The following is a 15,385-nucleotide window of genomic DNA, read 5'->3' as shown; positions in this document are numbered from 1 at the left end:
AAATTTACAGACCTAACCATTTTTTCTATTTATGAACACTGTATACTGATTAATGTGTATATTTGCATCTTCCTGTATGAACGTTGCAGCTAATAACTACCTAATCCATACACCGATAATATCCAACTTCTTGTTTTAAAAACTGAGACGAATTGATATGAGTATTTTGTACCGGACTTTTGAGTTTCTTATGCAACTCAGCTTACAATTTGATTATGTAATCAGGTAAATAAAATACTTTAAACTAACCGGGTCATGAGAAATCTGTTTTTTTACAAATGTACAAGCATAAAATGTATATGATCACATGAAATTAGACGAATAAGAACAAAATAATTATAAAAACATTACATTCCTACCTAACCCTAATATCTAAACTCAAGTCTTATCGTCTAAACTCAACTACTGACGTCTAAACATAACCACAAGTGCCTAAACTTAACCACAAATGTCTGACCTTTAAGATAAATGTCTAAACTTAACAAAACATGTCTAAATGTACCCCCTGACGTCTAGAATAAACTACCAACGTCTGAACTCAACATTTAACTCTAGACTTAACCACAAATATCTAAACATACCCCCTGACGTCTAGAATAAACTACCAACGTCTGAACTCAACATTTAACTCTAGACTTAACCACAAATATCTAAACATACCCCCTGACGTCTAGAATAAACTACCAACGTCTGAACTCAACATTTAACTCTAGACTTAACCACAAATATCTAAACATACCCCCTGACGTCTAGAATAAACTACCAACGTCTGAACTCAACATTTAACTCTAGACTTAACCACAAATAAACATACCCCTAAACATATACCCGTCTGAACTCAACATTTAACTCTAGACTTAACCACAAATATCTAAACTACCAACGTCTGAACTCAACATTTAACTCTAGACTTAACCACAAATATCTAAACATACCCCCTGACGTCTAGAATAAACTACCAACGTCTGAACTCAACATTTAACTCTAGACTTAACCACAAATATCTAAACATATCCCCTGACGTCTAAAATCAAGAGCCAACGTCTGAACTCAACATCTAACGGCTAGACTTAATCACAAATGTCTAAACATATCCCATGACGTCTAAAACCAACAACCAACGTCTGAACTCAACTACTGACTCATTACTCCTATACTTCACTACTTATGTCTAAACTTCACTTTGATAGTCCAAACTTGTCTATTAACATGTAAAAGTATCCCCTAACATCGTTAATGACAACGGTATGATCCAAATGCGTTAAGTTACATATAATGCAAATTATCATATATAATCTTGTTGTTAAAACTGTTTCCATAATAACATTAAAAGTCAGAACATATAAGCACTTAATTATTTCTTAAAATAACGTCTTCTTTGAGTTATTTATATTTTCGCTGTTACAATGTCATTCTTAAGCCCGCCTAGGTAAATCAAGACATCAAAAATTATTCCACACTAAATTGTCTTTTTCCCTCTGTCCGTAAAATGCATTTTGAAATCTTTTATTATTCTGAGTCATCATCTGAGTTATTAGGAAATACTAGCCGAACATCTATTTTTATCTTACTTTGAATATAAATAAACTATTTAAATAAATCGATAATTGACATTTCAGTGATCCATAAAGATATGGATATTAAAATAGAATGACTTACGCAGACATTTACGTGCACAAAGGTGAGCTTTAACAAAATATTGATAGCTATGTAGTTGTAGTAGCTCTTGATTTACATGTGGTGTGTGCGTAAAATTTATTAATTAATCTATGGATGAAAATGTAAACTAATTATTTTTTATTAGAAATCATGATTACTGCTGTTTATACAAAAGGTTGATAGTTTTTACTATTTACTACAACAGACGATTATTATGTATAATAAATAGTTAAACAATCTCCACGTATTGCAGCTTTACTCATCCAGAACATGTATAGACACCGGATCTAGGTAAACCAACGGTAACAGCACGTAACATGTTTGAATGACGTACTTTTGGTCTATTTCGAAATATCAAGGGCTTTACAAGGCACTGTTTACGTAAATATAGAGATCAGGTAGTGGTTTCCAGTGCTATTTATAGATGTGATATTCGATATATAATAGAAGTTGGTGGGCAAAAGATTCGTTTAGTTTAAACTACCGACAAAAGCGACTCAACTAAAGCAAAAGACAGACGATTATATATTTATTTTCAATTTCTATTTTAAAGGTAAGTTGATTTTTACCAGTTATATTCATTTAATGCTATAGAGAGACAAAATCAACTGAAATAAATAAATCGTTGTTCATAATGAAATACCTTAGCATCTAAATAAAATAATACCTAGTCTCCATACTGAGTAGGTCAGAACCACAATCATATGCATGTAACATTTCATATAATTCCAACAGAGACCGATATCTATATATAAAAATATTTTTTCAAAGGATAACGCATCTTTTTTTTTCTATTGTGAACACGTGTTAGTGGTTAGAAATATGTATATCATAGACTGTAGATACACGTGTACCCTCACTGTGTACACATATAGGTCATTTTACCTAGTGTTAAGCCAGAATAACAACATTAAATCCCTCTTGAACGACTTAACGATTACATAACACAGTTTTATCCCCAAGATACAATATTGATCAGACCGTTAACTTACAACCGACATAAAACTAGTGTTCACTGGGTACTTAGGTAGAGTCAGCCAGGGCAGTGACCCTATAGGTCCACAGCGGGATGACAGGGACGTATTGTGTTTCATATACTTATTCATATTTGCAGTAACAGGTGAGTGAGTTTTGGATGTGAATATGATACCCTGACTTTGAAAATATGATCACATAAAAAGAGGGTAGCACACTAACTTCGACAGTCTCATTAAGTCACAGGCAGTACTTATTATTGGCATTGCTTCTTCGGGAACCGTTGATGAAGGGTAAAATTGTGCTGTTGCATTTCGTTACGTTGTCTTATCAAGTGTCCTCACTCAATGGTAACAATGGTTATAGTTGACCATACCGGACTGCTAGCTTAGCCAAATTTTAGATGCAGACAACAGCGCTTTTCCAGGGCAAAGGTAACACTTCAGAATCCCGTCATCAGAAATTACAAGGGAATCCGAGATTTGTATCAATGTTTTTCATTGATTTGGAATAGGTTATGGTTTCAATTATAATAGCTTTTCATACTTCTATTCCAGTTCCACACTGAATCCCACAAGGATGACGGCTTTCATCAAACTGAGTAACGAGACATATTCATCTACTACATCATCGGATGAAAGGTTTGCTAACTTCAGTTTTACACCGAAAGCTGTTGGAGGAACCATGATCGTTTTTAAAGGCCTAATGTCATTGGCCAATCCTATTGGAGCTGATCCAATCAAGGCTGCGGTGAAGTTTTATCGCAATAACAACGACAATACAGCGGGTGATATTTGGAGCCACAGAGCATCGGTTTATACCAAGAGTGCAGCGCTCGGAGAAGCATTTGCTGCAGAGTTCAAAAACATCGCATTCCCTCAATGTTTTATGACCACGATCGAAACGGTATCAACATTTAACAGGCAATTCAAAATGTCGGACGGTCATAACCGGAAATTGAGGAAAAACGAAATCGCTGTATTCGAAAGTTACATTGATGGACGTTTTCAAACATTTATTAATGAAGATGGTGTTATACAAAATGGATGCCCTGAGTATTTGGAGGCATTCTGTCATTACACTTATCATAAGTCACGTGGTAAACTGATCGTTACAGGCTTAAAAGGTGTTAAAACAAACGACAAGTTCCAGTTAACTGCTCCGATAATTCACTCATTGACAGGTACTTTCGGGTCTGATGACTGCGGAAAGGAAGCAATTTTCAAATTCTTTCTTGGACATACATGTAAAAGCAGCTGTAAAACCAGCTGGCGTCATCCACTATCGTCACTTCCTTCTCTGAACCTAGGTCGAATAACCAATATACTGTCAAGCAATCGAAACGCAGGATCAGCAACACCGCCACCGTCATATAAATCTGTGATTCAACTTGTTTGCGGAAACCAGTGTCACCGTTTCCGGATGGGAGATAACTCCGTTGTTGTGTTGCCAGAGCATTATCGTCAACATGTACAGAATGAAAGGGAGATGGATGTATCGGAGAATACGATCTGTGTGTCGGACGCCGTTAGTTCTCTTCAATGTGGATAAGTGTGGTTCAAACGTTAGAACATAGACGTATAGATATCTTATGTCATATTTACTCAACAATGATATAGACATCTTAATAAGAATATTTATTTTTTTACTTTTGATAATCGTAATTTTAACGAACTTAAACATTTCGATACATCGTTGAATATTGATATACCTGGTATTTTAAAGATTTAATTACGTATTCAAATGTCATTTGCTATAAATAATAATGATTTACACGATGTGTTAAAATGATAACTTCTATGTTACTTTATCAATGTTATGATATAAGCTTTTTGTTTCAATATTCTGGTCTCCGGGTGTAAGGATGGGTGAACTGTACTTGCTATCAACCGTGTCGGACTCAATAACGTGCAGCATTATCTTCGTTGGTTGTTCAAACTTTACTTTGTTACAAGGAAATTGTAATATAGAGAATGTACTGAGTTGTATTAAAATCTTAATTTCATGAAATAAAAACAATAAAAAACGAACTGCAATATTTGTTCTCGTTTTTGACAGTGTTTCAACTCCAAAGAAAACATTTGATGTTATTTTGCAGCCAACATTTTTCATTTACCGATAAACCACGAAAGTGGGGACGGTCCAGGGGTACAAAAACGGTCCCGTCGCAGTCGAGCAGAGTGACTGGGTTTTAATTCCTTATTCAGAGGTGGAAAGAAATGACCGTTTCCAGATTTACAAATTAAACATGTCAGTGTTGCCCACAAAAAGTGACTAAATATCTATCATAACCTTTTGAAATAGAGCTTTAAAGGGTAAAGACTCATCATAATCAATTTCATTTGTAACTTGTACACTCTGACACACTCAAATGTTCTTTTTTTTTCTTTTAAACATTTTAAAAACAAACAGCTCAAGATTTCTTCAGTATCGAAACTTGTCAAATAATTTCAGTAAAATTCTCACCCAACAGGTCATGGTATTGACCTACGTCAAGCTGACCAGGGTGACACAAATGTTTATTACCTTGTTTCATAATCATTACTGACGATCATTGTCGACGAATGAATGTTTAGGTCCCAATACTCCGATCTTACCGCGATCTCTTAGATACAGTGGAGTGTTACTATAAATGTTTACATGTTGACTATTTGGTGTATTGTGTAGTGTTTGGGATTTAACCCGATATTATTTGTACCTTGGGTCATAGAAAGTCGGTGAGTGTGGTTGTGCTTAACACATTTTCAACAAAAGCGTAATAGTATGGTACCTTGAACGCAGTAGATCATGTATTCATTATACTATAACGAATATAAATGGCCCCCTACAGAAGCCAGCTGTTACACACGAATTAAAGTATCTCGTAACATGATAAGATATAGTGAACTTATACGCTTGAGTCCATCTGTATAGTAAATATCTTGTATAATATTAGTGTGGACTTTCTTTTAATCACGCAATTGTGCTAAGCCTTTATAAAACTATTTTTCATGCAATTAATTAAAATGAAATAAACTAAATTTCTCTCAACCACTTCCGAGTAATAAAATAATTATTTAAATAAAGATAAGGAAAGTTTTTATTTTCTCTGTACTTCAAAATGTTCTTTGCGTACTTTGAGCGATTGGTTGACTACCATCTTCTATCACAAAGTTGCTTAATCCCGTATGGTCATCGAAGCAAAACTATATACGTTTTACATGAGAAAGGTATTCTCATAGAGTGTCACACGCTACTTGTGTCAGATGGTTTGTTCCAGGATTAAGGCTTACACTCAACATTACAGCACTAAAGCGTACGGAGCTGATATTTCGTAATTCACTATTTATACATTATCCAACTGAGAACTGTCTCTGATATCTATCCATGTTTTATGTTGGACGGATGTGTAGCATATTTAACATATTTAGGTCTTTACAAAGATATACCTATATATTATACAATACTGCGTAAAGAAACCACGGAGTTGAACCGTAGGATTTGTTATTCTTAGACAGCTAACTTTAAAATCCGTAGCCTCGGTGGAACATGTCAGGTCAATTTACGGTGTCTTGTGTCTGAAAATTCTGCGAAAAGACGACAGATAAAAATGCGAAATGAGGAAACAGAGGTAAGCCCGCCAAAGTTAGAAGACGAAAAAGCGAAATAACGAAGATATGTCAAAATGAGGTAAAAAAAAAAAAAAAAAACCTGCCAAAACATAAATTTAAATTGCGTTTTTTTACCCGGTTTATCGTCAGTTACTAATAGACAGTTTTGTCGCTCGCAGAGATATATGACGTCATTAATAAACGAAAATCAACACTATTGCACAATATCAACAGAGGATGACCAGACAGATATATGTGTGTTGTTGGTAAGTATTTATCGATCAGGGGTGGACCACTTTTTTCGAGATGATAGCTTTGACTTTGGAAATCTTAATGAAAACCACTGCCATGTGTTTTACGAAGTACACATGGCGTTTTTTTGGCAAAAAATTGAGTGAGACCGAATTCTACGTATACATTTGGTATCTACTGTACTGTGTTCTCTCTCTCTTAATAAATCACCTGTCACTGACTATATGGAGGTTTTTACAATTTTTGTGCGTGGTATGGCCCAGCAAAGAAAAATCTTCAATACACTTATACCTATGAATTTTCATTTTTTTAAAAATTGAAATTCAAGTCGAAAACATTAATACAATAAAGGTATATTTTTTCACAAGAGTCATGAAATGGACTTTTTTTTTCTTTGTTAATTTTCATTTTATCATATTTTTTTTATATTTCGTTCTGTCCGATAAACCTGAGAGAATTATAACGTCTAGCTAATAGTGGCATTGACAGTTAGTAGAAGTTAATCTTTAAATACATTGATCGTGTATTAAGCAGGTCTTCCGTTATCTTTCACATAATCTTCTTGTCATTCAACTAATTCTCCCATGTAAATTTTAGGTATATATTTACATAGTATTTTATACCCTGGGTCGTTTTTCATTGTCTGCACCAGTAAGCTATTTTAATGTAATTTGACTTAAACATACTTTTAATGAAATATTTTTACTTGTAATGATATGGACAGGGGCGTCATGTCATAAATTGATGATGGCGCAACAAAGAGGATGGATCCGTTTTATTCTGTCCTAAATCATTTTATTTTGAAGATAAACTCCCAAAACTCGTTCCACAAAATATCACTTGAAATGAAAAGATTTTATATTTATCAAGTAAGTACTACTACATCAACTTTGAATTTTAAGAAATGAATTAAACACAGCATAATTCAATCATTTTTACGTGATGACCTCGAAGCCTCTTCTAAAAGGTGACAACGTCAAGGACAATCAGGAGCACTTTGGAATATGTCAGTTTCATTTACCAGTATGTACGTAACTACGGCTCCGAAAGTAGATCCAATCTGAGTCACTACTCCGCACCAAAACAAAGCTTTTCTGCCTTCGCTTCTGAAGAGCGTTGCTATGGATACCTTTGAGTAGGTCATTGATAAAACCAATAAAATCCATGTGGTCACCTTTCAATGAAAATAAAAATATGTAAACAAACCAAAATCAAGAAAACGTGAAAAAAATCACTTAAAACATTTTGAATAAATTATCCAATCTGATTTTTGCTATATAAGTAAACTTTTAAAAAATCGAAAGTTATGAAATCATGTAGGAACAATTTAACGTTCAGTAAAGCAACACACTCAATTCTAAATTTAGGTGGGGGGTAGGGGATGGTAAATGAAACTTTTATTGAAGGCTATATTGTAGATCTGTGTTGTAAGTTATCAATGATCATTCCATTTTCCTTACCATGAGTCCCGGTCCTGCCGCACTGTCATACAAGACTGGGGTAGGGCTCTGTACCGCCGTGAGCATAATGAAGGCTGCCAAACAAGAACCGAGTAGAACGATACTACCGATTACAAGGGTTGACGACACCGGAAGTAGGAAAACAACCAGACAGGCGACAGGGTTTGCAATGCTGGACAGAGTAGCAGAAAGATGATATGCATTACTGCCATACGGAAGACACGAGTATGTTTGTATTGAGGGGAGAACACCGTTACCTAGAGCGTTGATCCAACCGATCATGATGAGGAGGAACACATATGTCTTCGGTTCAATTTTCCTTTGGTAAGGAACTGTTGGGTGGAAACTATCAGAAAAAATATCGAGAGTACGGGGTTTCCCTTTGTTGATCAACAGCGTTTGACTAGAACTTTCCACCGCAGATGGATTGTAAAGAGTGTCAGAAAATGTCGTGTAATTACGGGAAAAATCATTGTTTAAAGTATAGCTCTCTGTGAAGGTGTCGTCGTCTTCGACAGGCTCTTTAGCTGTAACATGTTCCCTTTTACAGTACGGTAGATAATTCAGCAGTGTGAACGCAGTCCCACTCATCACCAGCATCGCGAAAAGGAAGTAAAAGAAATGTTCCACCGGGAAAGAAGGATCTTGGTATACTGGTAGAATTTCATTGTGAGATATATTTGTAGTTGTATATATAACTGAGATGTTCTGACACGTCATTTTGCCGACCCCTTGTCCCAATGCTACTAGACTTGGTATCAATCCACTGAGACCCTCTCCAATATACAGACCGGACATATACTGAGCTTTAAACGTCGACATGAAGGGAAGAAACAGGACAGAAGACATGCAATCAACACTGGCAAGAAAAAACTGCAGGACCAGCAAAGCCAAACTGTGATTCGTCCCTGCTATATAAGAGGTATTCTTCCAGAAGAACACCAGGAGAAGGCACGAGGCTGCCCCTACAACTAATATTACATACACCAAAGTCTTCTCTGGGACAGTTGATTTGCAGCACACATACCAAATTGTCACGAGAATGGGTCCTATGTTTGCTAGTTGGGTTATCACTGTTAGATACGACGGAAGTTTCCAGCCCTCGGGTAAATGAGGAACCATAACAGGAAGCTCTACCCATAATCCATTCACGGCTAACCATGATGCAATACCAAACAGGGCAACAAGGAAGTACACGAAGATATTAACTTCGCCGAATCTGTTGCAACACTTTCCTTCTGTCATGATGAAGGGTAAAATTGAGTCTTACTTGTAGATGCTGACTCTGTCCTGAAACAAGTCACAAGGCGTACCTATACGTTAGACAAAATTAACAATAATTACAATTTTGTTTAAATATGTATATAAAAGAAAGAAAAGAATGAAAAAAAATGTAATTATTTGTTGTTTTCTGTCACAATATATAGGGCCAGATCAGAAAAAATGCCATTGGATAATTTTATTCAAATGTTTGTACGGAGGTGCTCGTTGTCATTTGAATGATTATCTGAGTTTTAAAGGGATTTTCTGCACAAGTTAGCGATTTTTCTGGCTGTTTTGTGTCTTTTTAGAACGATTTCTGGTTATTTTAAAAAACCATTTTCAACGACAAAATATTTCTCTTAACGTCAACTTGGACAGGCAAAGTTGGTTGGGAAAATAACGCGCCAGTGTAATATTAGGCTATCTATATATAGCACATTGGAGAATCCGGAACTCAATTACTGTTTGCATCATATATTTCTGCGAAGTATTGCGTAAATACATAAGTTTGTTCGTGATTACGTATAATATCTGCTGGGATCGGAATTCCGTTGCTTTCTTCGGCTTATTTCTTGTTGATTTTTAGCTATATTAAAATACACACAAATATTTCTCACCGTTCGGCTAAGTTCGGCTAATATCCGGTCGAGTCAACGCTTGTTTATCAATCTTGCTAAATCTATATAGAATTTCTTTAAACAAAATAATGTATGTTCGTCCATATGGTCAACTGGGGCGTACAATTTCTATAAGAACTTAAGTAGATCCTTTTGTAAAAAAACAATATGATATCCTAGCTTGTGCAGAATCCATCTATGACCCAGATATATGTATTCACTGGAACGCCCAGGATGTTTCGGTGAGATGTATTCCGGCTGTATGTGTCGTCTTAATTTGATATCGCATGAGCAGAGAATTATGTTAAAGTACATGAAAAGTAAAGTATTAAGACAGGGTATAATATGAGTAGAATTTGTTTAAATTTGTTAGAAGATTCAAAGTAACAATACACATTTATGTATGGGGCTTGATGATGATGGCGAAACTAACTTCCTTATTCACAGTCGTTAAAATTGGAAAAGATACATTAAATGTTTTACCGGAGATTTCTTGAATACAGGATAATTAATGATTACAATACGATAGTTAAGGTATATATACATTTATAAATAAATTAGTCAATATACAATACACTGTATTTGTTAACTAGTACAACGGGTACTAACATATCTGTTACACAATACACTGTATATGTTAATAAATATATCTGTTACACAATACACTATATGTTATGATTACACAATACACTGTATATGTTAATTAGTACAACGGGTAGTATATATACATAATTAGTACAACGGGTACTAATATATCTGTTACACAATACACTTTATATCTTAGTTATACAATACACTGTATATGTTAATTAGTACAACGGGTACTAACATATCTGTTACACAATACACTGTATATCTCAGTTAGTACAACAGGTACTAACATATCTGTTACACAATACACTGTATATGTTAATTAGTACAACGGGTACTAACATATCTGTTACACAATACACTGTATATGTTAATTAGTACAACGGGTACTAACATATCTGTTACACAATACACTGTATATGTTAATTAGTACAACGGGTACTAACATATCTGTTACACAATACACTGTATATGTTAATTAGTACAACGGGTACTAACATATCTGTTACACAATACACTGTATATCTTAGTTAGTACAACGGGTACTAACATATCTGTTACACAATACACTGTATATGTTAGTTAGTACAACGGGTACTAATATATCTGTTACACAATACACTTTATATCTTAGTTAGTACAACGGGTACTAACATATCTGTTACACAATACACTGTATATGTTAGTTAGTACAACAGTTTTTTGCAGAATACACTGTATATATTAGTTATTATCACTAAATACATTGCTTTATGGATAACTGGCATACAGTTAACTGATGATATAAATTCTTGTAGTGAAAGATACTGTGTAAATACAGTCATACAATACGTTTTGAAATGGTATGTCTGTCTGATGTCCTGATGTAACGTTACGATTTTAATTTTAAAGTTGTACAGAAGAAAAAATCTAGTTATGTTATAATTTTAAGTATGAAATATTTACCTTGTTTCAGTTGATGTCTGTGTCCATCCGAATGCTTGGCTTTGTATGTATTACTGTTATAATAGCACGTGAGAGCGACAAACGTACCGGAAGTTGGCTATTAAAGCTAGACTTAGGACTAGTCTGGGTTAATGCATTGTTTGTTTACATATTATTTACTTTGTTTATCACACGTGCGATAGTGTCATATAACTGATAATGTCTGTTTGGTCACCGTGTCGGATTTGAAAACATAAATTTACGACAAACGATCGCGATGCAGCATGTGACACCAGTTTGTAATCACGATTGAATTCATTGCGATATTATATTCAGTTACGGCATGCCGGGCGTACATTTATCATTTAAATTTCAAGCTGAATTATTGTTAATGTCAGTGGCCTCGACTAAACCCGACACGTTATAAAATTGATTATGAATGACGTCACTGACAATAACGTGCCCATCAAAGGTCAAAGGTCAATGTATTGAAAAGAGGAAATACATGAGTAAACATGATCGTTATATGCAGTGCAATGAGTTAAACTGCATCACATGTCACTGTTCTATTTCTGTTGTCGCTGCCAGATGGTCCCGATTATCTCCCCTCCCCTCTAAAACCTCTATAGCATTACTTTGCATGAAAGAAATATTTGCTCATCAATGGGATTCTGATATGTATTGTTATCCTTAACGCAGACAAGATTAACTTCCGGCATTATTACGTTTTGGCAGGCCGTATTTTAACATTTTCCATGACCTGCGTGCCACTTTCAAAAAATAGAACAGTGACTCGGTTCAGAATTTACACATGTACTTGACTTCAGAAATTATCTGATATAAGAAAATAAGGACATTCCTTGAATTATGGGTCTATAGTGTTCGTCCTCTCCTAAACTTCAAAAATTAGGCCCATGGGATCACTGACGAGTCTTGGAAAGGACAAAACATTTGTATGATGCAGTTAAATATATTATTTGGCACTCTTTTATCTTTTTGTCTTAAAAGGTGCTATTCATTTGTGTGTTTTTGTATAATGTTCTTGTACATTTCATGCTGAAATACAAAACGATTTTAAATCACAAAAATCTCCATGAAGCCTTCTGTGTAAGTAATCTTCAGGTTGCTTCTTTCATTGAAATCCTTTGTACATCCAGATTACCAAATTTCTTTAAGACTAAACTAGAATGTATAACCTATTACGTATATTCCTTGGTCCTTTTGTAACCAAAATTAGTCCATGTTTAATACAATGATGATAACTTTACTGCCATGGCGTCTATAACTTACTATCTGTGAATGTGACTGTCACATTGGTCAAAGTCACTGAACTTGTATGACTTAGTAAAGTTAATATGTGGTTATATCCTATTATTTAAAGCCGGGCCTAAATGGTGTCAGATTAAAGGTTATTTTATGGAGCGTCTCCGTTAAATGTCCGGCGAGGCTTGCTGGCCTGTAACGGTGTTTCTTGTATGGTATACTTAACCAGTGAAGGGAGAAATACGCCACCCGAAAACTCCGCAAACTGTGAATGCGAAACAAGACCGCGGATTTCCCCCATGTAGCTATGTCTGTCCGCTAAAAATCCAGATCAAATAAGGCTGGTAGTCAGTGAAAACGCAGTTGACATATGTTTCATTTACTTCCTGGTTGGTTTAATTCGGTTAGGCAGAAAGCAGAAGTTTTTCAAACCCAAAAGGACAAAAAATTATGACTTTATCATTATAGAGGTAACATCAGTATTCACCAATGAATTTGTATCCTTTTAGTTAACCGTTCTTTTTATTTATCTTTTTATTTTAATTTTTTTTAGATTCATCTCAAAAGTAAACCATTGGAGATAATATATTACAAAACTATACACGGTTAAAGTACTTTCTTCCTCGTATACAGTGTATCTTGTACAAGTATGACAGATTTTTTCTCAAACTTTTGTTACACAAATTGTGACCATGCATTACATTACACCACCGACTGATTTTCCACATATGTCTGTTCATAACAACCTTCCGACCAATGACAGCGGGTTTTGATCGTTTTTTTTTTTTTTGTCAGAATGTCGTATATAAAACCAACCGTCCCTGAAGTAATGCATTTTGTAACTGATCCATCCAGTTTTAAATATCTTATTAAGGAATTTGATTCAAAACCAATTACCTAGAATAGATATGCATAGCATGAAGAAAACTTTCCGCAGTTCTTGGAAACTGTCGTAAACAGATACTCAGTATCAGTTTAAAAATAATACTTGCAAATTGGAAGTCGGATTACGTCTTTTCGGGTTTAGTGACTAGATGCCAAACTCATAACAATTCGTTACGAGTTCTTTTCTGGCAAAATCTAGACAAGACTTTTACGGTGTATACATAATACTTGGAATTAAAAAATTGTTGATACCAAAGATCTAATTTAAAATTGAAATAAAATTATAATTAAAATTCAGCCAAAAAATTAAAAAAAAAAATACTTCTGTTTCCTTATCATTTATCATGCAGTATTGTACAGCGTGCAAATGGTTGGTTAGAAAGACGCTACAGTTAGATTTCCTTATTATTCAACACGAAATTACAATTTTTAATTATAACTTTGGTTTAAACTTTATTTTACTGAGGTAATAGCAGTTGTACATATAAATGATACTAATTATAGGATACAGAAACAAGTACATAGAACTTATATTTATCCGTCTCCTAATGTAGATATAAGCTATGGACCCATATTGACTATATTGAAGATATATATACAATCTGCAGGGAAAAGAAAGAGAAAGCGTGCAGGGGTTGGGATGGTGATTACTAAATGGCATCGCATTGGGCATCAAACTGTAAAAAGGAACAAGGAACAAACGCAGGTTGTGTACAATCCGAGTTCAAGATACATACTATATTTGATATAAGTATTGGAACTGTACATTTGTTCATATAAATATTTACTGTATATAGTGAAAAAAGGAAAACAAGAAGAAAGAAAAATAATTAGTCACTGATACAAGAAAGCAATAAATGCAAGTTTCTTCAGAAACGTTTTGTCTGTATGATAAAGTTTTGAACACAATCAATGATAAGTTCATTGGACTGAACAGATAATTCTGGACTACCATGGAGTAAAAGGTTTGCACTATAATTTAGAGGAAGGCGACTAAAACATTGAACTCTAAGCTGCTGGTAATTAGCACATTGGAGGAGGAAATGTTCAGTGGTTTCGGTAGACAGATTACATGAACACATTGGACTATCAGCTAAGTTTCGAGTAAATAAGTGAGCATTCAATGAGCTACAGTTCATTCTCAGTCGAGCGTGATGTATTTGGTCATGTCTGCTTCTGCAGTAGTAATAGTGTTTTGGGACAGCGCGAGTAGAGAGAGTGTCGGAGTTTAGAAATTTTTTGAGGTTAGTAATTGACGGATTGGATTTTATGCTTTCAGGAAGTGAGTTCCATATGTCAACAGAAGAGGGTAGGAAAGAATCTTTGTAGAGGTTTGTTCGACAGTTTATTTGACAGAAATTGTAAGCTGTTCTTGTGTTATGAGTATGCATATCAGAATGGCGAGCAGCTAAAACGTTATTTAGGTAAGGAGGGCACTGACCATGTGAAACTGAATAATTTTATGTTTTTTTCCTACGAGCAGTAAGGGGTTCCCAACCAGTTTCTGTATATAGTCTAGCGAGGCTTGTGAGTTTGCTAGCCCCAGTCGTGATTCTAGCTTCTTCAAGCTGTATATTTTCAAGCATCTGGCTTTGGCCTAAAGTTATGTTGTCCATACTATATCACCATATTCTAATAAGGGTCTTATGAAAGTATAATAAATAGTTTGAAGAGACTTCCTGTCGATACTAAATTTGAGGTTTCTAAGTAGACTAAGTTTTTTTAGAAGCTTTACTAATAATATAACTTTAAAGGAGATCTGCCTTACATATGTCCGCATAAGGTCTACATCGCTATGTACTGAGTTTAGATAAACGCATAATATGAATCTGTCCAGGCCACGTTTTAAATATTTCATTTTCAAGAAATACAGCTAATTATGTGTCGGTAGAAGACTGTAGTTTAC

The 15,385-nt window shown here is 34.7% G+C and overlaps 2 protein-coding genes across 3 annotated transcripts; one reads left to right on the top strand and one right to left on the bottom strand.

Moving 5' to 3' along the window:
* The first annotated feature begins 3,213 nt into the window (after nucleotides 1-3,213).
* Nucleotides 3,214-4,185, top strand: LOC132549458 (uncharacterized). The gene has a single exon (XM_060213402.1). It carries the CDS (start codon nucleotides 3,214-3,216, stop codon nucleotides 4,183-4,185), a length of 972 nt encoding a protein of 323 aa, XP_060069385.1.
* Nucleotides 4,186-7,312: 3,127 nt separating this feature from the next.
* Nucleotides 7,313-11,386, bottom strand: LOC132549486 (solute carrier family 52, riboflavin transporter, member 3-B-like). 2 transcript variants are annotated; one of them, XM_060213425.1, is made up of 3 exons: nucleotides 11,353-11,386; nucleotides 7,937-9,249; nucleotides 7,313-7,650 (listed from the first exon to the last, which is right to left on the bottom strand). In XM_060213425.1, exons 2-3 carry the CDS (start codon nucleotides 9,179-9,181, stop codon nucleotides 7,453-7,455), a joined length of 1,443 nt encoding a protein of 480 aa, XP_060069408.1. In that variant the 5' UTR covers nucleotides 9,182-9,249; nucleotides 11,353-11,386; the 3' UTR covers nucleotides 7,313-7,452. The 2 variants fall into 2 exon arrangements, with proteins under 2 accessions (XP_060069408.1, XP_060069409.1); XM_060213426.1 differs by having other exon boundaries at nucleotides 7,937-9,226.
* Nucleotides 11,387-15,385: the final 3,999 nt, after the last annotated feature.

The sequence above is a fragment of the Ylistrum balloti genome, unplaced genomic scaffold (assembly GCF_031769215.1).
Source record: "Ylistrum balloti isolate Yb309-2 unplaced genomic scaffold, AGI_CSIRO_Ybal_v1 Utg370058, whole genome shotgun sequence".
NCBI classification, from domain to species: domain Eukaryota; kingdom Metazoa; phylum Mollusca; class Bivalvia; order Pectinida; family Pectinidae; genus Ylistrum; species Ylistrum balloti.
The sequence above is the reverse complement of the archived record's forward strand: the minus strand, read 5'-3'. Positions and strand labels throughout refer to the sequence as shown.